This window comes from Mesoplodon densirostris, chromosome 5 (assembly GCF_025265405.1).
Source record: "Mesoplodon densirostris isolate mMesDen1 chromosome 5, mMesDen1 primary haplotype, whole genome shotgun sequence".
Classification (NCBI taxonomy): Eukaryota; Metazoa; Chordata; class Mammalia; order Artiodactyla; family Ziphiidae; genus Mesoplodon; species Mesoplodon densirostris.
The window spans coordinates 60,351,505-60,376,441 of record NC_082665.1 but is presented as its reverse complement, the minus strand read 5'-3'; the positions used below and the strand labels follow the sequence as shown (position 1 = coordinate 60,376,441).

Sequence of the window (24,937 nt, the reverse complement as noted above, 5' to 3'; positions counted from 1 at the left end):
AATTGAGTCCCAAAGATAAGAGATTTATTCATGACTATTTAGTTAACATGGCAGAACCAGCCTTCAAATTAATTACTTGGTTCAATACCAGTTTCATGAGTGAAGGCATTATATTTTATGAACTTTGAATCTCTGAAATTCAAACACATTCTTGTTGGCTATTGTTTTTGGCTGCTGTGGACCACCAAGACTTAGGAAAATAAACCACTGTATTTAGCCTTTGTTTGAAGGACTTTCAAACTTTTGTAGGTGACTCAGTACTGAGCAATTAATATATTCCTGTTTGATTCTCTCTGCATTTCCCCAAACTGCTTCTAATCATCCTGATTTCTCATACCTGTTTTCATCCTAAAGTTTCCTCTCCCTGTTATAGTAATTCCTTGCTTTGAATTGACAAGTGACTTTTCACATTTAGAGGCTCAGAAGGCATCTGAGCTACCATTTTGAGGAGAATTTCGTATATGGCCACCTAGTATGGCTGTGCAGGTTGCCTATTTCAAGGCATCACATTGAAAAGAGTGCCAATCATACCACAGATATAGCATGTTTGAATATTTTATAATTTTCTGACAAATGGAAGTGCAAAGTGTCTTGAGGAAGGAGTGTCTTTTTCTATTTCAGCAAAGATGCTGTACATGCCAGCACTACAGAGATCCTGGTATGGCAATTCATAGCCACAAGTAAATTTTCATAGCTCATAACTATAACTTTCTGATCAAATAGACATTTTGAACATTTTATTTGTGACCGTTTGGATTGTTTTTCTAGCTGTTTGTCTAAGGCAATTCTTGTTTCAACTATCATGTTTCATCCACTGTCATAGAGAAATGTTCTTTTGATCACAATTTGCCAGTCATCCCACCTGAAATTTTATAGCCCAGGTAGAGGTGATGGACAGGTGTGATGTCTTGAATGGAACTGCATTGTACTGAAATCTATTTTATTAAAATGACAGCATTAAATAATGCAGAGCACACAATTCTACCAATCAGAAGATCAGAGTTCCGTTCCAATCTCTGCCACTTAATAGTTATATGAACTTGGCTAGTCATGTAACTCTCCCTAAGCCTCAGTTGTATTGTCTGTTTAAAAAAAAAAGGTATTACTACCAATGAACAACAGTAAGACAAGACATGTCTAGTCTTCTTCATAGGGTTAAAGTAATGGTGAAAGTCAATAAACAGTCATTCTTATCATGGTTAAGTTCAAAGTCACTGAAAAGTATCAAGCATTTTAGAAGTCGTGTATTATACATTCCCCCCCACTCCTCCTCCCCCACCTCTCCTGTCCGTGGCTAGTGTTTAGGTGTGTGGTATTTGGAAAATTAGAAAGAGAGGCTTGGTATGTAAATTGGGCTCCTAAAAGAGGTAGGCCTTACAGCCACCAGGCTGGTTTGGGTTTGTTCTCCGCTTAATTCTCAGTCCTCCAGGTACTTCAGAAGTGGTCCCCCACTCACCCAAGGGCTGGATTTTGAGTTTAAACCTTAATGCTTTAAAGGTTTTTTCTTAGGTATGTAAAACATCTCCTCTATCTTGTTACAGTAGATAGTAAATATACAGGTAAGTTTTGTAAGACGAGTTGAAGAAGTGTCTTTCGGTCTTTTATTTTTCTTAACCTGTATATTTATGCAAAGTTACTCTTAACAGCCTTTGGGCCGTCTAGTTGCCTAACTGCACACCAGGAGCAGGGTTGCATGTGACTGGAGGCTCTGGTCAGGGCATTTAGGAAACACAGCCTGGGGAGAGAGCTGGCAGTGAGGGAGCAGTGGGCCTGTTTGGCACCTGTGACTGCAGGCAGGGGCATTGGTGGGCTCGGATGAGTGGAGAAGGAACCAAGGAAGAGTCCAGGAACCTCTTAGTGTGATGTGGTACTGGAATTCAGGATCGTGACCTTGCCTGCACAGGAGTAACAGAAAGAATGTGGCCAAAATACAGAATGACAGCAGGCTAAAGTGGCCCGAGGTGGGCAACCCTAAGTGAGTCTAAGCCAATAGGATTTGAGTTTTCATCAGGGAAGGACGGTCTGTGTGCTCCTGACCAAAGAATGGCCTCCCCCTCCCTGGGATCTGGCTGAGTACAGGGCTCAGGAAGGACTTCCATTGAGTGGTGGAAGGAGGATGGGGGAACTCAGCCCTACAAGCCAGCTGGGGGACACCAGAGGTCACATCCAGACTGTCTTCCCATTATGGAGAGGTGAAATGGGGAAAAGCCTAAAAACTAGAGAAAATAACTTAGTAGTGAACAGGAATCATCAGATAAATTTTTATCTTGAATTTTTGCTAGGCATTCCAGTCAAGGGACAAAAGCAAATTGTATTTCAAGCTGCCCTTTGGGAGCAGGTTGTCATTTTGCTTTCTTCCTGTTCTTTTTATCAGGCCTATTCAAAGAAAATGCACATGAACAAGTGCATTGTCTCTCTTCGAGACCTTAAAGTGGCTGTCATCGAGGAAATACAGTGCCTGGTGCAAGAACTGAAGAACATTCAGTCGACTCTTCACGTATCCAAGCACATCCCCATTCCCCAAATCCCTCAGATACACCCAGAAGAAGTTCCAGAAAAGAGATTTCAGTATGATGAGGAAAGCCTCCTAGCTTTTAAGCAGCAGCAGATGAAAAATCAGGCTGAAATGGCCCCTCAAGTGGAAAAGGCAGCGTCTGCAGGCTCAGCTGGAAGCTTCCTCAGACTCTCTTCTGGAAAGGATGGGGATTTGACGACACGTGATTCATTGTCTAGATCATCAAAAGCATCAGTGTTCAATCTAGATATTCCAAAGTTCATGGAATTTGAAAGAACAGATCCAACTGAAGTGGAGCTGGAGATTATGAAAAGGGATGAGATTAAACACTTGTACATGCAACAGTATTTGATCAACAGGGTAAGAAATGAGACTGCTTATTTAAAGCTGAAAGAGAAGAGCAGGATAATTAAAATTAAATTATAATTTAATTAAAAATAATTAAAATTATTTTTAATTTCTCTACATTAATCTTCCCCAAACCCTGACCAGCCCACAACTCACTGATGCCTTGGCTTTCTCCCCATCCCTGGTCTTCTGAAAATCATTGTGCTCTGCCCAGAACTTTGGAGCTTTTCAACTTTTTTCTTTTTGGAAAGCTAAGAATTAAGGACAAATCCATGTTAATTGGTATCTAACTAAAGTCACGGTAAAGAAGAAGTGATGGAGCAGCCTTCAGATGATGGATGGAGCATAACTAAAAACCTTCCAGTGAAAATGGGGCACCCTCTGCTTTTCACCCCCTGCTCTTTCTCTAATGTGTGATTTGCCCCTTTAGTGAGAGTGTTCATGGTAATGACTAGCTTCAGAATTGTTCTGGAGCTGGACTGGCAAATATTTTTATTTGTAGGAAAATCAGGACCAGGCTGGGGCCAGTTGTGTGCACGAGGTGTTCTGAATATGGAAGGAAAAGGTCCTTTCCTGGATGGAAGTTCCCTCCTGCCAGCCGTATAGAGTCCCCTTCCTCAGTGTGTCTGAAAGCAGCACCTATTACTCCCCAACCTTATTCTTCACCCATTATCTCTACTTCTTCCAGTGCTGTTTTCTCACTCTTCCTGTTTCTCCCCACTTACCACCCCACTTCTGAGTTTCATATCTGTGCTTTTTTCTTTGCTATTTCCTTCTGCCTACAATGACTTCTTCCAAAGTTGTCATCATTCAAAACTCAGCTCACTTCCAAACCCTCTCCAGAATCTTCTGCCCACACTACATACTCTCCTTTCTTCTAAACTCTATTTGCACTTATAATCAGCACCTTAGGTTTTGTACTTATTTTTCTTGCTGTTTTATATGTGTTAGTTTTGTCTTACAAATTATACAATTTTTTTTTTTTTTCTTTTTGCGGTATGTGGGCCTCTCACTGTTGTGGCCTCTCCCGTTGCGGAGCACAGGCTCCGGACGCGCAGGCCCAGCGGCCATGGCTCACGGGCCCAGCCGCTCCGCGGCATATGGGATCCTCCCAGACCGGGGCACGAACCCGTATCCCCTGCATCGGCAGGCGGACTCTTAACCACTGCGCCACCAGGGAGGCCCTACAATTTTTAATTGAAGTATAGTTGATGTACAATATTACACGTTACACATGTATAATATAGTGATCTACAATTTTTAAAGGTTATACTCCATTTGTAATTATTATAAAGTATGCTGTGTTGTACAATATATCATTGTAGCTTATTTTTTTAACATCTTTATTGGAGTATAATTGCTTTACAATGGTGTGTTAGTTCACTACAGCTCATTTTATACATAATAGTTTGTACCTGTTAATCCCCTACCCTTATATTGTTCCTCCCTCCTTCCCTCTCCCCACTGATAACCACTAGTTTGTTCTCTATATCTGTGAGTCTCTTTCTTTATTGTTATATTCACTAGTTTGTTTTATTTTTTTAGATTCCACATATAACTACTAACATATAATATTTGTCTTAACCTGGATGACTTATTTCACTACCCAAAATATCCCCCAGGTCCATCCATGTTGTTGCAAATGGCAAATTTTCATTCTTTTTTATGACTGAGTAATATTCCATTGTATATATGTACCACATATTTTTCCATTCATCTGTTGACGGACACCTAGGTTTCTTCCATATCTTTGCAATATCTTGTAAATGATGCTGCTATGAACATTGGGGTGCACATATCTTTTTGAATTAGTGTTTTTTGTTTTTCTGGATATATACCCAGGAGTGGAATTGCTAGGTCATAAGGTAGTTCTATTTTTAGTTTTTTGAGAAACCTCCTTACTGTTTTCCACAGGGCTACACCAATTTACGTTCCCAACAACAGTGTGTGAGTGTTCCCTGTTCTCCACATTCTAGCCAAAATTTGTTATTTGTGTGTGTATGTGTGTGTGTGTGTGTGTGTGTTTTAATGATAGCCATTCTGGCAGGTGTGAGGTGATTATCTCATTGTGGTTTTGATTTGCATTTCCCTAATGATTGGCTATGTTGAGCATCTTTTCATGTTCCTTTTGGCCACCTGCGTTTCTTCTTTGGAAAAACGTCTATTCAGGTCTTCTGCCCATTTTTTAATCAGATTGTTTGTTTGTTTGTTTTTTGATGTTGAATTGTATGAGCTGTTTATATATATTGGATATTAACCCCTTGTCAGTCATATCATTTGCCGATATTTTCTCCCATTCAGTAGATTGTCTTTTCATTTTGTTGACGGTTCCCTTTGCTGTCTGAAAGCTTTTAAGTTTAATTAGGTCCCATTTGTTTATTTTTGCTTTTGTTTGCTTTAGGAGACATATCCAAAAAAATATTGCTACGATTTGTGTCAAAGAATGTTCTGCTTATGTTTTCCTCCAGGAATTTTATGGTTTCCCAGACTTACATTTAGGTCTTTAATCCATTTTGAGTTTATTTTTGTGTATGGTGTTAGAGGATGTTCTAAGTTTATTCTTTTACATGTAGCTGTCCTGTTTTCTCAGAACCACTTATTGAAGGGTCTGTCTTTTCTCCATTGTATATTTTTGCTTCCTATGTCATAGATTAATTGACCATAGGTGCATGAGTTTATTTCTGGGCTCTCTATTCTGTTTCACTGATTGATGTGTCTGTTTTTGTGCCAGTATCATACTGTTTTGATCATTGTAGCTTTGTAGTATGGCCTTGAAGTCAAGGAGCATAATTCCTCCAGCTCTGTTTTTCTTACTTGAGATTATTTTGGCTATTTGAGGTCTTTTGTGTTTTCACACAAAAATTTTTTTGTTCTAGTTCTGTGAAAAATGTTATTGGTATTTTGAAGGGATTGCATTGAATCTATAGATTGCCTTGGGTAGTATGGTAATTTTAACAATATTGCTTCTTCCAGTCCAAGAACACAGTATATCTTGCCATCTGTTTGTGTGATCTTCAATTTCTTTTATCAGTTTCTTATAGTTTTCTGAGTATAGGTCTTTTACCTCCCCAGGTAGATTTATTTCTAGGTATTTTATTCTCTTTGATGTGATGGTAAATGGGATTGTTTCCTTAATTTCTCTTTCTGCTAGTCCCTTGTTAGTGTATAGAAATGAAACAGATTTCTGTATATTAATTTTATATCCTGCAACTTTACTAAATTCATTGATGAGCTCTAGTATTTTTCTGGTGGTGTCTTTAGGATTTTCTATGTATCATGTCATCTGCAAACAAGGACAGTTTTGCTTCTTCTTTTCCAATTTAGATTCCTTTTATTTCTTTTTCTTGTCTGATTGCTGTGGGTAGGACTTCCAATACTGTGTTGAATAAAAGAGGCAATAGTGGGCATCCTTGTCCTCTTCCTGATCCTAGAGGAAATGCTTTTAGCTTTTCACCTTTAATACATTTTTAACCAGAGGCATATTATGGACACAGGCATTAGTTTCTGCAAAAATCCCCCAGTCAATAATGTGTTTGCTATGGGTTTGTCATACATGGCCTTTATTATGTTGAGGTATGTTCCCTCTATGCTCACTTTCTGGAGAGTTTTTATCGTAAATGGATGTTGAATTTTGTCAAAAGTTTTTCTGCACCTATTGAGATAATCATGTTTTTTATTTTTCAATTTGTTAATGTGGTGTATCACATTGATTTGTGGATATTGAATTATCCTTGCATCCTTGGAATAAATCCCACTTGATCATACTGTATGATTATTTAATGTATTGTTAGAATCAGTTTGCTAATATTTTGTTAAGGACTTTTGCATGTATGTTCATCAGTGACATTGGCCTGTAATGTTCTTTTTTGTGTGATATCTTTGCCTGGTTTTGGTATCAGGGTGATACTGGACTCATAGAATGAGTTTGGAAGTGTTCTTTCCTCTGCAATTTTTTGGAATAGTTTTAGAAGGTTAGCTGTTAACACTTCTCTAAATGTTTGGTAGAATTCATCTGTGAAGCTCTCTGGTCCTGGACTTTTGTTAGTTGGGAGTTTTTAAAATCACTGATTCAATTTCAGTACTGGTAATTGGTTTGTTCATATTTTCTATTTCTTCCTGGTTTCGTTTTGGGAGATGGTACATTTCTAAGAATTTGTCCATTTCTTCTAGGTTTTCCATTTTGTTGTTATATAGCTGTTAGTAGTAGTCTCCTATGACCTTTTGTATTTCTGTGGTGTCAGTTTTAACTTCCCTTTTTCATTTCTGATTTTATTCATTTGGGCCCTCTCCCTTTTTTTCTTGGTGAGTTTGGATAAAGGTTTATCCATTTTGTTTATCTTTTCAAAGAACCAGCTTTAGTTTCATTGATTTTTTTTCTATTTTTTTTTAGTCTCTGTTTCATTAGATTATACAATTCTAGAATTCCCCTGAAGTGTCTAGGACAATGCCAGACATATAGTAGATATTCAGTAAAAAGTTTTGATTGATTTAATTTTATCTATTAATTTAACAAATGTTTATTGGACATTCTATGTGCAGAAACAGTGCTAGCTAGGTAGTAGGGATGAAACAATTGTCAAGTCATACATGTTCTCTATCCTATAAATCTTACAGGCTATGAGGGGTAGTGAGAATAAAACAAGCATAACCCTTACAACCTTGGACACCTATGTGGTATAGTTGCAGAATGGTGTTGCACTGAAGAAAACATAGTGCTTCCTCCAAAGAAATTTAAAAATAATTCAAATTTGTTGAACAAGGATTAAAGTGGAACCCACTTAGTCTACAGTCATACATTAGAAGTTTAATTTTTCTTCTCCTTGGTTTGTTGGGGTTTTTTGTTTTTGTTTTTTTTTAGCTCTCTCAAATTCTCCAGCAGTTTCACAGACCCAAACCCACAGATATCTTCCTCTTTCTCAGCCCCAGGCTGAGCCCACACTCATTATAGGCATTTGATAGTCGAGGCTCCCCATTCAAGTACAGCCTAATGAAAAACATGGAATGGTTTGCCTTTTTCCTGGTGTACTAGTTTCATTGGGAGAATCAGCCCTTTGGGCTCTCTGTTGATCTCTTCATCTCCTTTGGGATGGGGCAAGGGAGACACTGTGTCAAAATCAAAGTAAAACTGAGGATTTAAAATCATTTGAAATCGCAGTGGAATAAAGTCTAGACCAGGACATGAGATATTTGGGTTCTTTTTTTTTAATTTTATTTTTTATTTTTGTCTGTGTTGGGTCTTTGTTTCTGTACGAGGGCTTTCTCTAGTTGCGGCAGGCAGGGACCACTCTTCATTCACGGTGCGCGGGCCTCTCACTATCGCGGCCTCTCTTGTTGTGGAGCACAGGCTCCAGATGTGCAGGCTCAGTAGTTGTGGCTCACGGGCCTAGTTGCTCCATGGCATGTGGGATCTTCCCAGACCAGAGCTCGAACCCGTGTCCTCTGCATTGGCAGGCAGATTCTCAACCACTGTGCCACCAGGGAAACCTGATATTTGGGTTCTTATCCAAGCTCTGTAACAAATTTGATCTCAGGGAAGTCACTTTTAGTCTCGATTTCTTCATCTGTAAATAAACCAAGAAGACTGAACAGGTTTCTTATGGCTCCACAATTATATTTATCTATTTAAAAATATTTACTGTTCTGTAGATTTGAAACTTTTCAAAATAAGAAGGTGAGGAAAATATTTTTTTAGTGCTTACTGTGTGAAGGGCAGTGTAGAGATACCATGGGGATAGAGTGGAGACAGACACAATACTACCCACAAAGAGCTCACAGTCTCTGATTTAAACCAGCAAGAAGGACATTCTTGATCAATGGCTTAATCAATGGTGAAGAAACAGCTCGAAGGACTGCAGTTACAGAATTCCTACCACTTAATAAACCAGTTCATCAATGGTATTAAATGTACATAAATTAAATTATGAGACTGTATACACACCCGTGTGCCCCACCCACCCACCCTTGTAATTCTCCATCCATAATAAGGGCATAATAAGAAAATGCTTTTACCCAAACAAATCAGTATTGTTGGATAGTTTTTAAAATGCACGTTCCTGTTTTAAACTTCTAACATACCCTCAAATCTTTTTCCACCTCAGATCAAAGAACTGATTGTCACTTTTGATGCAGAACTCCGTCTCCTGAGACATCAGAAACTGAAACTAGATACTCAGATGAAATTATCTGACCTGCACCATGTCACATTATTTCAAGAAATGCTTCTCCTGAAGAATTTTGAGAAACAGGAGAACATACTTCAAGAGCGTGTTAATTCATTAGACAAAGAGGAACAGGACATGCAAGTATGAATGGGCAGAAGAGTGCTAGCTGGCTACAGCCTTCGTTATGGAGGGGACTTGATTCTTCTTTTCTTTCTTCTTCTCAACTTAATTTCCCCCCTTGTTCTAGTCCACATCTCTTTCTTGTCTTCTCTTCCTCCTCCTTTTCCCCGTTATTCCTGTTTGCTCTCTGTTTTGGGTAGCCGTGCTCAGGGAGAAGTGAATCATACTTTTTAATGAATTTGATCTGATATTTTGTAAGGTAGGAAATAAATTTTTCAAAAGTGACCCTTGGGCTTCCCAGGTGGCGCAGTGGTTGAGAGTCCGCCTGCCAATGCAGGGGACACGGGTTCGTGCCCCGGTCCGGGAAGATCCCACGTGCTGCGGAGCGGCTGGGCCCGTGAGCTGTGGCCGCTGAGCCTGCGTGTCCGGAGCCTGTGCTCTGCAACGAGAGAGGCCACAACAGTGAGAGGCCTGCATACCGCAAAAAATAATAATAATAAATAAATAAAAAGTGACCCTTATGTTTAGTTTACCTATGGATTTCAAAATTAAAAGTCTGTTTTTGGGGCCTCCCTGGTGGCGCAAGTGGTTGAGAGTCCGCCTGCCGATGCAGGGGATACGGGTTCGTGCCCCAGTCTGGGAGGATCCCATATGCCGCGGAGCGGCTGGGCCCGTGAGCCATGGCCGCTGAGCCTGTGCGTCCGGAGCCTGCGCGTCCGGAGCCTGTGCTCCGCAACGGGGGAGGCCACAACAGTGAGAGGCCCGCATACCGCAAAAAAAAAAAAAAAAAAAAAAAAAGTCTGTTTTTGTTGTCAGTAGCTATCATGTGAAGTTGAGTTTTGATTATATATTATCCTTATGAATGAACATACTTGGAAAAGAAGTTGGTAAATTTCTTAAATATTATAGCTAGTTTCAGAGTAATAAATAATTGAGTAGCACAGGAAATTGAGTTTATTTGTTACATATATGTTAAATTTAAAGAGCTTAATTAGACCATCTATCTTTGTCTTAAAAGAAGAAGGATTGTATTAGATAATACATACTCAGTAGTGACGTCAGTTTTTAGGTATATCAGTTTCACTAAGAGCAGATGTGCCTTTTTGTTTTAGTTATGTTGTATTGATATGAAAAAAACTTTTTTGAGACCATACATGGAAAAATACTAGCTGATATCCACATATCAGTAAAAATTTCAATTTACCTAATTTAATTTCTTGAGGAAGTTAAACGTTAAAGAATCGATCTTATCTGATTCTGAACTTAACTGATTTTTACAAAAGAATTATAAAATTTTAATCAAATAAGTGAATGACTCTGCATTCAGAAACATCAGAAATATAAACTTCTATTAAGAAGCTTAAAAAATGTTTGTAGGCTGTAACCTTACATTGTAATGTACATTGTTCTCTGAACCTGGTTTATCAGAAATATTTTATTTATCATCTGTTCTTGTTTTTTGTTCATTTAGTGGAAAATAAATGAAACTCTTAAAGAGATGGAAGAGAAAAAGAATGAAGTTGCCAAGGTCCAGGACCAAGAAACGGCACTCTATGCTGGTTTCCAAGCAGCCCTTGGAGAAAACAATAAATTTGCTAACTTTCTCATGAAAGTACTAAAGAAGAGGATTAAGCGGGTGAAGAAAAAGGAGGTTGAAGGAGTTGCTGGTTTGTATTTCTTTTTACGTATGATCCTATTTTTTTCTCATTAGCATGAAATAGAGAAATAACTAAGGGACATAGTACACCCTTTTATTTCACTATAACATAGACAATGTAGAGGCACTATGGGGTTACAGATAAGAGGATATAAACCTTTAGGTCTCTAACCATCTGGAGAGAGTGTGTGTGTGTGTGTGTGTGTCTGGTATAAGGTATCATAGGATAGTTTCATTTAACTAGCACATCTTTTCATATGTTTATTTGCCACCTGTATATCTTTGGTAAAATGTCTCTTCATGTCTTTGCCCATGTTTGAATAGGATTGTTTGCTTTGGTACTGTTGAGTTTTGAGAGTTCTTTACATATTACACCTACTAGTCCTTTGTCAGATATGTGGTTTGCAAATATTTTCTCCTGGTCTATAGCTTGTCTTTTCATTCCCTTAACAGAGTTTGCAGAGCAATGGTTTTGAATTTTGTCAATGTCCAATTTGTCCATTTTTCCCTTAAAATTTTTTTTCATCTTTTAAATTGAAGTATAATTGATTTACAATGTGTTAATTTCTGCTGTACAGCAAAGTGACTCAGTTATACACATATATACACTTTTTTATATTCTTTTCCATTATGGTTTATCATAGGATACTGAATATCATTCCCTGTGCTATATAGCAAACTTGTTTATCCATTCCATATATAATAGCTTACATCTGCTAACCCCAATCTCCCACTCCATCTCGCCCCCAACCCCCGCCTCTTGGCAACTACAAGTCTGTTCTCTATGTCTGAGTCTGTTTCTGTTTCATAGGTAGGTTCATTTGTGTCATATTTTAGATTCCACATGTAAGTGATAGCATATGGTATTTGTCTTTCTCTTTCTGAGTTCACTTAGTATGATCATCTCTAGTTGCATCCATGTTGCTGCAGATGGCATTATTTCGTTCTTTTTTATGGCTGAGTAGTATTCTGTTGTATATATGTACCACATCTCCTTATTCCATTCATCTGTTGATGGACATTTAGGTTGTTTCCATGTCTTGGCTATTGAGAATAGTGCTGTTATGAACATAGGAGTGCATGTATCTTTCTGGATTAGAGTTTTGTCTGAATATATGCCCAGGAGTGGGATTGCCGGATCATATGGTAATTCTATTTTTAGTTTTCTGAGGAACCTCCATACTATTCTCATAGTGGCTGTACCAACTTACATTCTCACCAAGAGTGTAGGAGAGTTCTCTTTTCTTCACACCTTCTCCAACATTTGTTATTTATATAGTTTTAATGATGGCCATTCTGACTGGTATGAGATGATACCTCATTGTAGCTTTGATTTGCATTTCTTTAATAATTAGTGATGTTGGGCATCTCTTCATGTGCCTATTGGCCATTTGTATTTCTTCTTTGGAGAAATGTCTATTTAGGTTTTCTGACCATTTATTGATTGGGTTATTTTTTGTTGTTGAGTTGTATGAGCTGTTTGTATATCTTGAGTTTTTCCCTTTTTGGATCTTGTTATGGTGTCAAGTCTGAGAACTCTTTGCCTAGCCCTAGGTCCCAAAGATTTTCTCCTATTTCTTTCTAAAAGTTTTATCATTTTATGTTTTACATTTAAGTCTGTGATCCATTTGGAGTTAATTTTTTGTAAGATGTGAGACTTTGGTCAAGGTTTTTTTTTTCTCCTAGGAATCTCCAATTGTTCTAGCACCATTTGTTGAAAAGGCTGTCTCTCTTCCATTGAATTGCTTTTGATCTTTGTCAAAAATCATTTGGGCCTATTTGTGTGGTTCTATATCTGGGTTTTCTATTCTCTTCTATTGATTTATGTGTCTATCTCTCCACCAATTCTATAGTCTTGATTATAGTAGCTATTGAGTTCTGAAATCAGGTAGACTAATTTCTCCCAGTTTATTCTTCTTTTTCAAAATTGTTTTAGCTCTTCCAGCTCCTATATATTTCCATATTTTAGAATTGTTTTTTCTCAACCTACAAAAGATCTTGTTGGAATTTTGATAGCAATTGTGTTAAACTTCTATATCAATCTGGGGAGAATTTGCATCTTTACTGTGTTGAGTCTTCCAATGCATGAACATAGTATGTATTTATGTAAAGCTTTGATTTGTCATCAGCATTGTGTTTTCAACATACAATTCAAGTTCATGTTTTGTTAGATTTACACCAAAGTATTTCCCTTTTTTATGAGTAATTTTAAAAGGTATATTGCTTTTAATCTTGGTGTCCACATATTCATACTAGTATATAGAAATATAATTGCTTTTTAGATGTTTATCTTATATCTTATAACCTTGCTTATTAGTTTTAGGGGTTTTTGATTGATTCCTTGGGAATTTCTATCTGTAAAAAGGGACAGTTTTATTTATTTCTGGTCGGTATGCCAATTACCTTTTATTGCTTTATTGCACTGGTTAGAACATCCAGTACTATCTTGAAATAGAGTACTCAGAGCTGATATCCTTGCCTTAGTCCAATTTTAGGAGGAAAGCATTCAATCTTTCACCATTAAGTATGCTACCTGTACCATTAAGAAACACCTGTGTTTCATAGATAGTCTTTATCAAGTTCAGGAAGTTCCCCTCTGTTCCTATTTTTCATGAATTTTTATCATGAATGGGTGTTGAATTTTATCAGATGCTTTACTGCATTGACAATTATGTGATTTTTTTTTCTTTAGCCCATTAAGATGGTGGATTATATTGGCTGATTACTGATTACCAGATCAGACTAGCATTTCTGAAATAAATCTCCCTTGGTGTGATGTAAAATTCTTTTTATATATTGCTGAATTCTACTTGCTAATATTTTGTTAAGAAATTTTATGTCTATATTCATGAGGATCATTGTACTGTTTTTGTACTATATTTATTTGGTTTTAGTATCAGGAGAATAATAGCTTCAAAATGTGAATTGGGAAGTCTTCTCTCCTTTTTGATTTTTCTGGAAGATATTGTAAAGAATTTATGGCAATTCTTTATAAATGTTGGTAAAGTTCTCCAGTCAAACTATTTGGGCCAATGGATTTCTTCAAGGTAGTTTTAAAATTAGAATTTCAATGTTCTTAATAGTCACAGGACTATTCAAATTATCTATTTTATATTGGGTGAGTTGTGGTAATTTGCATTTTTTGTGGAATTGGTCTATTTCACCTAAGTTAGCAAATTTATGTGCATAGAGGTGTTCATTGTATTTCCTTGTTATCCCTTTAATATCTGCAGCATCTGTACTAATATCACCTGTTGCATTCTCGATATTGGTAAGTTGTTTCTTATCTTCCTATTTTTTTTTCAGTCTTGCTAGAGGTTTGTCAATTCAGTTGATCTTTTTGAGAACAAATTAGCTCTTTGTATAAGTGATTTTCTCTTTTATTTTTCTGCTTTCAATTTTATTGATTTCTGTTATTGTCTTTACTATTAGCTTCCTTCAGCTTGCTTTGGGTTTATTTTGTACTCTTGTTTTTAGGTTTTGAGGTGGGAGCTTAAATCATTGACTTGAGAATTTTTCCTCTTTTCTAGTTTAGTACTATAATTTCTCTCTCAGCACTGCTTTAGCTGTATTCTACAAATTTTCAGGTGCATTTTCATTTCCATTCAGGTCAATGTAGTTTTAAAATTTACATTGTGACTTCTGGGTCCCATCGATTATATACAAGTGTGTTGTGTAGGTCCAAGTGTTTTGAGATTTTCCTGTTATCCTTCTGTTATTGAGTTCTAGTTTGATTCCATTGTGGTCAGAGAACACACTTTGTATGATTTCAGTTCTTTTATATTTGTTGAGATTTGTTTTATGGTCTGACATATGGTCAATCTTGGTGTATGTTCTGTGGACACTTGCAAAGAATGTATATTGTGCTGTTTGTGTGAAGTATTTTATTACTGTTAGTTAGATTCTATTCATTGATTATACTGTTCAGGTCTTCTATATCCTTGCTGGTTTTCTGTATAGTTTTTGCATCAAATGTTGAGAGAAGGGGTGTTGAAGTCTCCAAATATAATCATGGATTTGTCTATTTCTCCTTTCATTTTTGTCAGTTTTTGCTTCACACATCTCTGTTGTTTTATGAATACACATTTAATATTGCTATGTCTTCTTGATGGATTGACACTTTTATCATTATATAAGGTTTTTTTCTGTCTTGGGTAATTTTCTTTGCTCTGAAGTCTATTTGTCTTATATTAGTATAGCCAGTCCTGCTTTGCTTTGATTAATAGTTGCATAATATGCCTTTCCCCTCCTTTTTTTTATTATTATTATTTTTTTGCAGTACGTGGGCCTCTCACTGTTGTGGCCTCTCCCGTTGTGGAGCACAGGCTCCGGACGCGCAGGCTCAGTGGCCATGGCTCACAGGCCTAGCTGCTCTGTGGCATGTGGGATCTTCCCAGACTGGGGCACGAACCCGTGTCCCCTGCATCGGCAGGCGGGCTCTCAACCACTGCACCACCAGGGAAGCCCCCCCCCACCTCCTTTTAATTTCAACTTGACTATATAATTATATTAGAAATGAATTTCTGATAGACAGCATATGGTCAAATAATGTTTTTCATCCACTCTGTCTTCTAATTGGTATATTGAACCACTTACATTTGATATATTAGGGCTTAAGTCTGCCATTTTATTTTTTATTTGTTCTTATTCTCTGTTTTCTGTCTTTGTTCTTTTTCCTACCTTCCTGTGGGTTACTTGAACATTTTTTTTAGAATTCCATTTTAATTTTCTCTAGCACTTTTTAATGTATCTCTTTGTATACTTTTTTTAGTGGTTGCTCTATATATTATTGATACAATATATATACATAATTTATCCCAGTCCACCAGTGTCATCATTTTACCAGTTTAAGTCAAGTATAGAATCCTCGTCTACTTTTACATCTCTTTATCTTCCCTATTTATAATATGGTTGTCTTAAATATTTCTCTACATAAATCTAGAACCATATCAGACAATGTTATAATTTTTCCTTCAATTATCAAACATAATTTAAACACTTGGAAGAGAAAAGCCTATTGTATTTATCCATGTTTTTGCTCCAAGTTTCCTGTTTTAAAAAATAATTTCCCTTCTGTGTAAAGAATTTCTTTTAGGGCAGGTATACTAGTGGCAATTTTTAAAATTTTCCTATAATCTGAGTATGTCTTGATTTCTCCTCTTTTTCTGAAAGACATTTTCACTGGGTATAGGATTGTAGGTTGGCATTTCTTTTCTTTCAGCATTTGAAAAATATTGTGCCAATTGCTTCTGGTCTCCATAGTTTCTGATGAGAAACCCTCTGATATTCAAATTGCTTATCCCCTTTTCTGTGTTTGCCTTCAAGATTTTTTTCTCTTTAGTTTTCAGAAGTTTGACTGTGATGAGTCTTAGTGTAGATTTTTTTTTGGATTTATCCTCTTTGGAATTCATTCAACTTACCTGTAGGTTTATGTCATTTGCCAAATTTGAGAAGTTTTCAGCCATTATTTCTTCAAGTCCTTTTAAAGACCCCCTCTTTTCCTCACTCCTTCATGCGACTCTGATGGCATGAATGTTAGACCTTTCATTATGGTCCCATAGGTCCCTGAGGCTCTGGGGTTTGGGTTCTGTTTGTTTTTCCAGTTTGTTTTCTCTCTGTTGTTCAAATTGGCTACTTTCTACTGTTCTGTCTTCAAGTTCACTGATTCATTTCTCTGTCCCCTCCATTCTGCTGTTGAACCCATCCATTAGTTTCTATTCTAATTATTGTATTTTTCAGTTCTAAAATTTCCATTTAGTTCTTCTTTATATAAATAAACAAATAGGCTGAGACTATTTCTTTGAGGCATTGTATTTTTTCATTTGCTTCAAGTGTGTTCATAATTGCTCACTGAAGCATTTTTATCTTGCCTGTTTAAAGTACTTTGTCAAATAATTCTAACATTTCTGTCATCTTAGTGTTAACATTTATTGGTTGTCTTTTCTCATTCAGTTGGAGATATTCTTTTTTGTTTTTTTTTATAAAGCATTTTTAAAATTTTGTTTATTTATTTATTTATTTTTGGCTGTGTTGGGTCTTCGTTTCTGTGCGAGGGCTTTCTCTAGTTGTGTTGAGTGGGGGCCACTCTTCATCGCGGTGCGCAGGCCTCTCACTATCGCAGCCTCTCTTGTTGCAGAGCACAGGCTTCAGATGCGCAGGCTCAGTAGTTGTGGCTCACGGGCCTAGTTGCTCCGTGGCATGTGGGATCTTCCCAGACCAGGGCTCGAACCTGTGTCCCCTGCATTAGCAGGCAGATTCTCAACCACTGTGCCACCAGGGAGACCCTGGAGATATTCTTGGTTCTTGGTATGGTGCATGATTTTCAGTTGAGAGCTGGAAACATTCATATTATATATGAGATTCTGTATCTTATTTAAATCTTCTGGTTTACTTGGCTTTCTCTAACACTGTTCTGCCAGAGGAAGGAGTGGGTGCATCCTCCTTACTGCCAGGTGGAGGTACTCAGCCTTTTTTTTCACCCGAGGGAAGGGAGACCTCCTTACTATTGTTGTGTGCAGATGGGAGTCCCAGCTCCCCACAGAATCTCTACTGACAGCATGGTGAGGTCATTTGGCTAGAGAGAGCATGCTCTGGTTGGGCCTTTCTTTATCTGCACCTGTTGGTGTTTCAGGTTTCTTAGTCTTATCCACCTCTGAGATACAGGGCAAAAAAAAAAGGCCCAAGGAACTCACCACAGTGCTGTTCCTCAGGGTTCAAAGTGCATTAGTAGGCCTGCCACCTTCTTTCCACTTCTTGGAGTCTTCTTGTGTTTGTTTTACACATAATGTCCAGGGGTTTGGGCTGTATTTAGTGGGAGGAATAGGGGAAGTAGATCTGCTTCATTTTCTTGAAAACAGAAATCTATGTAAGAATTTTAAAGCCTAATTTTAAACTTTGCTGATTTATTTCATAAGGTGGTACAGATCACTTGTAGTCATTTTAAGAGACATTTTAATTTTTTAATTAATTAATTAATTAATTAATTATTTTTGGCTGCATTGGGTCTTTGTTGCTGGGTGCAGGCTTTCTCTAGTTGTGGTGAGCGGGGGCTACTCTTTGTTGCGGTGTGTGGGTTTCTAATTGCGGTGACTTCTCTTGTTGCGGAACATGGGCTCTAGGCATGCGGGCTTCAGTAGTTGTGGCTCGTGGGCTCTACAGTGCAGTCTCAGTAGTTGTGGTGCACAGGCTTAGTTGCTCCGCGGCATGTGGGACCATCCTGGACCAGGGCTGGAACCCATGTCCCATGCATTGGCAGGTGGATTCTTAACCACTGTGCCACCAGGGAAGTCCTGAGACATTTTCATTTAACAAATCTTCTAGTGAGTATAAGGTCCACTTCTTATCTCTATTTTTTGATGTTCCATATAATAGAATTGCCAGTTGTTCACACATGGGCTCAAGGTGTTTTAAAAGAAAATGGGGTTAGAGTTGAGTGGGCGAGGTCTACAGTTCCTTATCCAAAACTCTTGGGAGCAGATGTATTTTAGTATTCAAAAAATTTTATAAAAGATATTAAATATGACATTGTTAAAGGAAAAAAATCATTCATGATACTTGTTAAGAATAAGGCAGACCTTATTCAGGGTATCACTATAATGGGATTTTGTAGTAGGGGAGAGATCAGCTCAACTCTGAATACAACAAGGCAAGTGGAGATTTATAGCCAAGGAGCACGGTCAGGGTTAGTTGATAGAAAATTACTAAGAAGTAGGGTAATTCTTTGCTAAACTGACCTAACAGGGTTTCTGTTGAAGGCAGGCCAGAGTGATAAAATGTTGAGGGTAGGGAATAAGGAATTTGACCAGCTATCAAGGGTGGGGAATTACTCAGCAGGACTCTTGCTAAAACTGAACTAAATGGGCCCAGGACAGAGCCCATTTAGTTCAAGGTCAAGGACTAGTCAGAGGACTCAGAGGAGTTTGACTCAAGTTTGGTTAAAGGCCAGAGTCTTTGTCAACTAACACCCCCAGCAGGGTTTGATGCAGAATCTCTAAATCAAACATCGTAATACTTCTGCAGCAAGACATGAATATTCACACTAAGTAGGTTAAGTGAAGATTATAAATGGTATTACTTCGGTTCAGAGAAGTTATGAAAATCTTCTCTGTTTTCAGAGTACTGTGATTTAGGAATTGTGGACTGTATAACCAAGCGTGTGTTAGGTGGGTCACAGCATAAGCAGCTTGGCAGCTTGATCTCAACCCTCTCTGACTCAATGCATTGAAATTAATTGCACAACCTTCTGCAGGCATTTGAGTTTGTGGTCTCTGTATCCGTAACCATTTTAAATTCTTCTAAAAATACTGAATAATTTCCTTATTTACCTGTTGTTTCCCTAGTGACTAACTCATTGAAAAATGATTTATTTTTAAAGCCTTAACACAGGAACTTCTCTGCTTATTAACAATGTTTCCCTCTCTCCATAGATGAAGATAAAGAAAGTGATGAATCAAGTGAAGAAGAATCCAGCTTGGAGAGTGATGAGGATGAGTCTGGATCTGAAGATGAGGTTTTTGATGATTCTATCTGCCCAACAAGTAAGTGGGATAAAACCATGCATTCTCTGTTATGTGTGACTATGGATTGATAATACCAAAAATTCCCTTTTTTTGGTTTCTCGATTGTCTCATAATGATATTTAAGGAAAGGATGGCTTAATATGTATGAAGTGTAGTCTAATGAATACTCTTTGGGGCTCTCTGGACAATTAATTTTCTGTTTCTTGAGGCAGCTATTTATGAGTACCCAATTAAATAATCTGCAGACAATCTCTAGTTGATTCAGAGTCATAAATTATGCAGGAAGTTTCATTTTATAGAGAAACCGAAGATTTATATATGTGTGTATATATATAAAAATATATATTTAAGTATATTTTTATAAAGCTCTTCCTTTTTGCCAAGCCATTCAGTTTTCATATTTCAAACCTGTTTTGTAAGGGCAATTTTTACATTTCCTGGAGATGCTTGGCAATTTATATTCATTGTTTTCACTGGTGAAACCAGTCTGAAATATTCTTACAGTCCAATATTCTTATAGTCCAGACCAATATTCTTACAGGCTCAATACAGGAATGGTTCAGTAGGAAAACTATTTCTTCTTCATCTGAAATTATTTTCCTAGATATTTCATATCAATTATAAATCAAATTTTAAAGTCAAATAAAGTTTAAATCTTGTTTTGATTTTGAAAATAAGAATCTCCTTAAAATCATATTTATGAGTGGAAGAAAGCTAGAAAATCTTGTAGTGCAGCTTGTTATTTTATAGCAGGATTAAACGGCTTGAACAAAAGCTCACAGTTAGTTTAGTGGTAAAACTTGGGATGGAGCTATGGTTCCTAAATTCCATTGTAGTGATCCATTATATTTTCACATTCTTTATCAATTACTCAGTGGATAAATGTGGCTGTCAGTGTGATATAGTGGAAATTAATACAGAGGTACTGTACTTGAATCCCATTCTGTCACATATCAGCTGTGTGACCTCTCTGAGACTTATGGTGGTCGGGTGGTCGTGACCTATAAAATGGGAACAATAGTCTCTACGTTGCAGGGCCTGTGAGCCTTGAATGAGAGAAGGTACATAAAGGACCCAGGACCCAGCCTGGCTCAGAGCACTGCTCAGAACATCAATACTAGTATCATAAACACTATCATGATTATTAATACCATTAATAATTTCTGCCCAGAATAATTTCTACCTGGAGCCCTAAGTATGATGGAACCTTGCTGGAGTAGATGGACATTAATAATTCTGAAGCTCCAAAGTCCACGCTTATTGTATTACTGCATTCCCTAACAAATGGGGCTGCTTTACTGTTTTGACTATCTTTTCAGATTGTGATAAGGGTCTCTTTGAACTGGCCCTTCAACTTCGAGAGAAAAGGCTGGACATTGAAGAGGTCTTAGTTGAAGAAAAGAAAATGATCGATAACCTCAGAAAGGAATATGATACATTGTCCAAAAAAGTATGTTGGTCTGCCCTTCTCAGGTCTGTTCATCCTCTCCCAACAAGCTACACCTCCTTGCAGCTATAATATTGCTATTTCATAGCAATGGCATGAGTTAGGACTTCTTGTAAGAGAACAGACATTTCCCATGTTATATCCATTTACAGTTGTGGTTGAGGGGCCATTGCTCTTTTTTTTTTTTTTTTTTTTTTTAATGTGGTACGTGGGCCTATCACTGTTGTGGCCTCTCCCGTTGTGGAGCACAGGCTCCAGACGCGCAGGCTCAGCAGCCAGGGCTCACGGGCCCAGCTGCTCCATGGCATGTGGGATCTTCCTGGACTGGGGCATGAACCCGTGTCCCCTGCATCGGCAGGCAGACTCGCAACCACTGCGCCACCAGGGAAGCCCGCCATTACTCTTTTAATGACTGAGACTTTCTTTATCTAAATCATTGGCCTCCAAATTTTTTGATTACATACTTCTATAAGTAAAAAAATTGTGGAGCACATATTCCCACAATAAAGGTATATTTATTTATAAATTATATACATGAACTATTGTACTAATATATTTTATGTATTATGAAACATTTGCAAAAACAGAAACTGAAAAGAATAAGATAAAAATAAATAGAAATGGAAACTTCTTTCCGGACCCCAGTAGATGACTTTGACACTCTGGGGTGTATGCATTCCACGTGGAGGACACTAAGCTAAACTTCTGGTACAATTATATTGATTTTTCTGCTGTATCTGCTCAGTTTCCCTCTTAGGTACTCTTTCCTAGAGCAGCATCACTTGACTCATATTCAGAAATATTTCTGATAGATTGCTTCTCGAAAAAGGAAATGATTTGGAAAACTTTCAAGTATTTTAGGAGATGAAGCTATGTGCTTTAGAAATACTGTAGTTAGTAGTTTCATTACTTTAAAGGGCTTTTTTCTCTAGTTTATTGATGTCATTATGACCAAATGAGATTTGAACCATCCTGACAAAGACATTCCAGGCTGAGAGATGCTTTTACTGCAGAAAACAAGAGGGAGATGGGGACAAGTCTTCTGAGTTTTCATTAACAAAACCTATACAACTCTGGGGTCATTGGAACAATTGAAAAAGTGGTGTGGATCATGACTTAGCAGGAAGAGAATAATATATATTGCTGGGCTGCAGGCTGGGATCGTCCATTTAATCACAGCCCAACAAAGCAGATCCAGCTCATGCTTTTGCTTCCTCCCAGAAAGGCTTCATTTACCACCTCAGGTATATATTCAGTGAATCTTTTCAACATCTCACACACGGGGTTTTCCACAGGTGAAGATTGTGGCAACTAATCTGAACATGGCAGAGGAGGCCCTGGAGGCTTATCAACGTGAGAAGCAGCAGCGGTTGAATGAACTGCTGGTTGTGATTCCTCTCAAGCTCCACCAGGTGACGGGTCTGAGCGGTTGCCCCACCCTGTCTGAGCAGGAAAGCCATATGACACTCAGGCTTTTCCAGAGAAAAATTCATGGGCCACTAGGGGGGAGAAGTGCAGCCCTTGGCTGAGAAATCTAGAATGACACCCCAACTTTTCTTACCCCTTCTGAGATTGTTATAAAAGCATAATATGAAAACATGTATATTTCCCTGTGGTCCATTATCACTTTGAAAGTTGAATCATTTCAAGTCTGAAGAAATGAGAAGCCTATGACTTAAGGGAATGGCTTGGAGGTTGAAATCTTGGCTCTTGGACACATGTCACTTTTCACACCATCTTTAAGTAGACATGAACTAATGATGCAAGAATTATCTTCACTTAATCTCTACTTGTTAATGAGGGAGGTTAAGATAAAAGGAAAATATTCTTTCTCTTTTTTCCCCCTCTTTGTTCATCTCTATATCCCGCTCAAACTACAACTTACATTAAAATGCAGAGATCATATCAGCGAAGGCCCATCGTACCATGTTTTGTCACGTAAATAGAGAAAGCTGTATGTTAGAAGAAAAACCTAAGATCAGCCTTACATACATCTTGTTTAACCTGACCCAAACAGGATTAGCTTATCTGTAGCAATTTGCCTAATATGCCAACCCTGAAATGTCCGTTCCATCCTTATGCAGTAGATATCAAGCATGGTCTTTTTGGAAAGAAGTGCTGTCCCAGAGGGACATAATGTGATTTCTATTTGAAAGTGGCTTCCTGCTTTTACCTTACTCTGTGGTGACAAGGGACAGAGAAAGAAGTGTTTCCCTTATGCTTTCCATGACCTTAAATTTAGCTTGATCTTTGTCTATTTTGATTTCTGTTTTGTTTTGCTTTTGTAGATAGAGTATGTGGTATCCGGAGAAATACCTAGAGATCTTTCTGGAACTTTGGTCTTTTCGAACCACTCCTTAGGACGACTGCAAGAACGAATTGTCCAGCTCCACGAGGAAAATTCCCAGCAGCAAAAACTTAACAAAGAATACCGGGAGAGGCGTAAACAGCTCATCCGAGAAAAGAGAGAGATGGCCAAAACTATACAGAGTGAGTATTAAGCCCGTGGCTTATTTAGTAATATTTATTGATTGGAGAGGGAACTGTCAAGTGACCATCTCCAACTTTGAAAACAGTAGGTCATCACAGATCGGAACCACTGAGAGGAAATAACACCTTCCCATCTTCCCACTTACTCTCTCTCCTGATTCTATCAAAAGGTCATTCTCCTATTTTAAAAGGATAAATATTTTGTCATAGAAACAGTTTCTCACAATTTTTAAAGGTTTTATGTATAATAAGTTATAGAATAATACAGCAATAGCCCCTGTACCCAGTAGCAAGCTTAATAAAGCATTGAAGATACAACTGAAGGCCCTTCTCTTTATAATACTGTTCTGCTCTCTCCTTCCCCAGGATCAACCACCAGGCACGTCCATATACATATGGATGTATCCACACACAGTATACAAAGTGCCTTTGTATGTTTTTAACTGTAATATAATATTATTCCTATCATTTTGCAGTTCACTTTATTAAACCAGTTTTTGAGAGTAATCTGTATTGCTACAGATAATTACTCATTTTAACTGGTACTACAATATTCCATTGTAGGACTATAAAAGAGTTTCTCTTCAGTCTCCTGTTGATGGATATTTAGGGTACTTGTAATTTTTCATGATTACAGACAGTGAACCTTCTTGTACATGTCTCCCTGTGCAGGTGTGGAAGGAGGTGAGTCCTCAGGACCGGGGGCTCTGGGTGAGAGGGGTGTGTGTGCATTTTCCACTCTCCTGGGTGTGGTCAAGTTGCCCTCCAAAGTGGCTGTACCCTTTTCTCTCCCTTGGCAGTGTGAGAATTTCCTGGGCTCCATAGTCTAATCAACAGTTAATACTGTTAGACTTTCATATTTCTGCCAACCTCGTAGATGTTAAAATTGTATTTCACTGTTTCCTGAAGTCCTTGAGGTTGAATGTCTTCACATAGCTTATTTGCTGTTTGTGTTTCCTTTTCTTGCCTGTCATACACTTTGCCCATTTTTTTACTTCTGTTTTTTTTATTTTACTTATTGATTGTAGGGAGTTTTTTTTCCTATATTTTATGTCTTTCTTTGTCCATTACATTCACTTCGAATCTTTTCTAATATGCCTCGCCTTTTTACTTTATTTAGTGTATCTTTTTGGGATACAGACATTTAAAAATCTCAATATAATTAATTTTATCAATCTATTTATAATTTGTTCATTGTGTGTGTGTGTCTTAAGAAATCCTTTCCTATTTTGAGGTCACAAAGATATTTTTCTATTGTTTCTTCTATTAGTAGTGTTCCTCACATTTACGTTCTTAATTCAGATGGAATTGAGGTGTACAGTATAAGATGTATGGAGTAAGGACAATTCTTTTAAAATACCTTTTGAATATTTGACATATGGAACATATGTGTAAGTGATGAAGTATTCCAACTTTAATAACAATAATATTACCATACTATAATAGCATCTACCTTAATGCTACAGACCTGTATGCTTTAAAAGGATTAAAATGGTACATTTTGTTATGTGTATTTTACCACAATTGAATATTTTTTAAAGAAAATTTGAAAAAGAAAAATAATGGGAAGAATATAGCAGTCAGTCAATCCAAGTTGCTTGTATTTCTAGAGGTCAGTTTCCAATGAGTGATGATGGTTCTACCCTCATGGGTGGCTGGATTATAAAATTTTAAAATACA

At 37.5% G+C, this 24,937-nt stretch overlaps 1 protein-coding gene across 1 annotated transcript in view; it reads left to right on the top strand.

Annotated features, from left to right (window-relative positions):
- The window catches only part of CFAP44 (cilia and flagella associated protein 44), a 137,217-nt gene that overhangs the window by 100,786 nt on the left and 11,494 nt on the right, over positions 1-24,937 (top strand). The window contains exons 25-31 of the mRNA XM_060098942.1: positions 2,375-2,875; positions 8,962-9,165; positions 10,616-10,811; positions 19,228-19,338; positions 20,640-20,770; positions 22,063-22,179; positions 23,056-23,257. Coding sequence (XP_059954925.1) covers positions 2,375-2,875; positions 8,962-9,165; positions 10,616-10,811; positions 19,228-19,338; positions 20,640-20,770; positions 22,063-22,179; positions 23,056-23,257 — 1,462 coding nt within the window. The remainder of the gene's footprint in view (positions 1-2,374; positions 2,876-8,961; positions 9,166-10,615; positions 10,812-19,227; positions 19,339-20,639; positions 20,771-22,062; positions 22,180-23,055; positions 23,258-24,937) is intronic.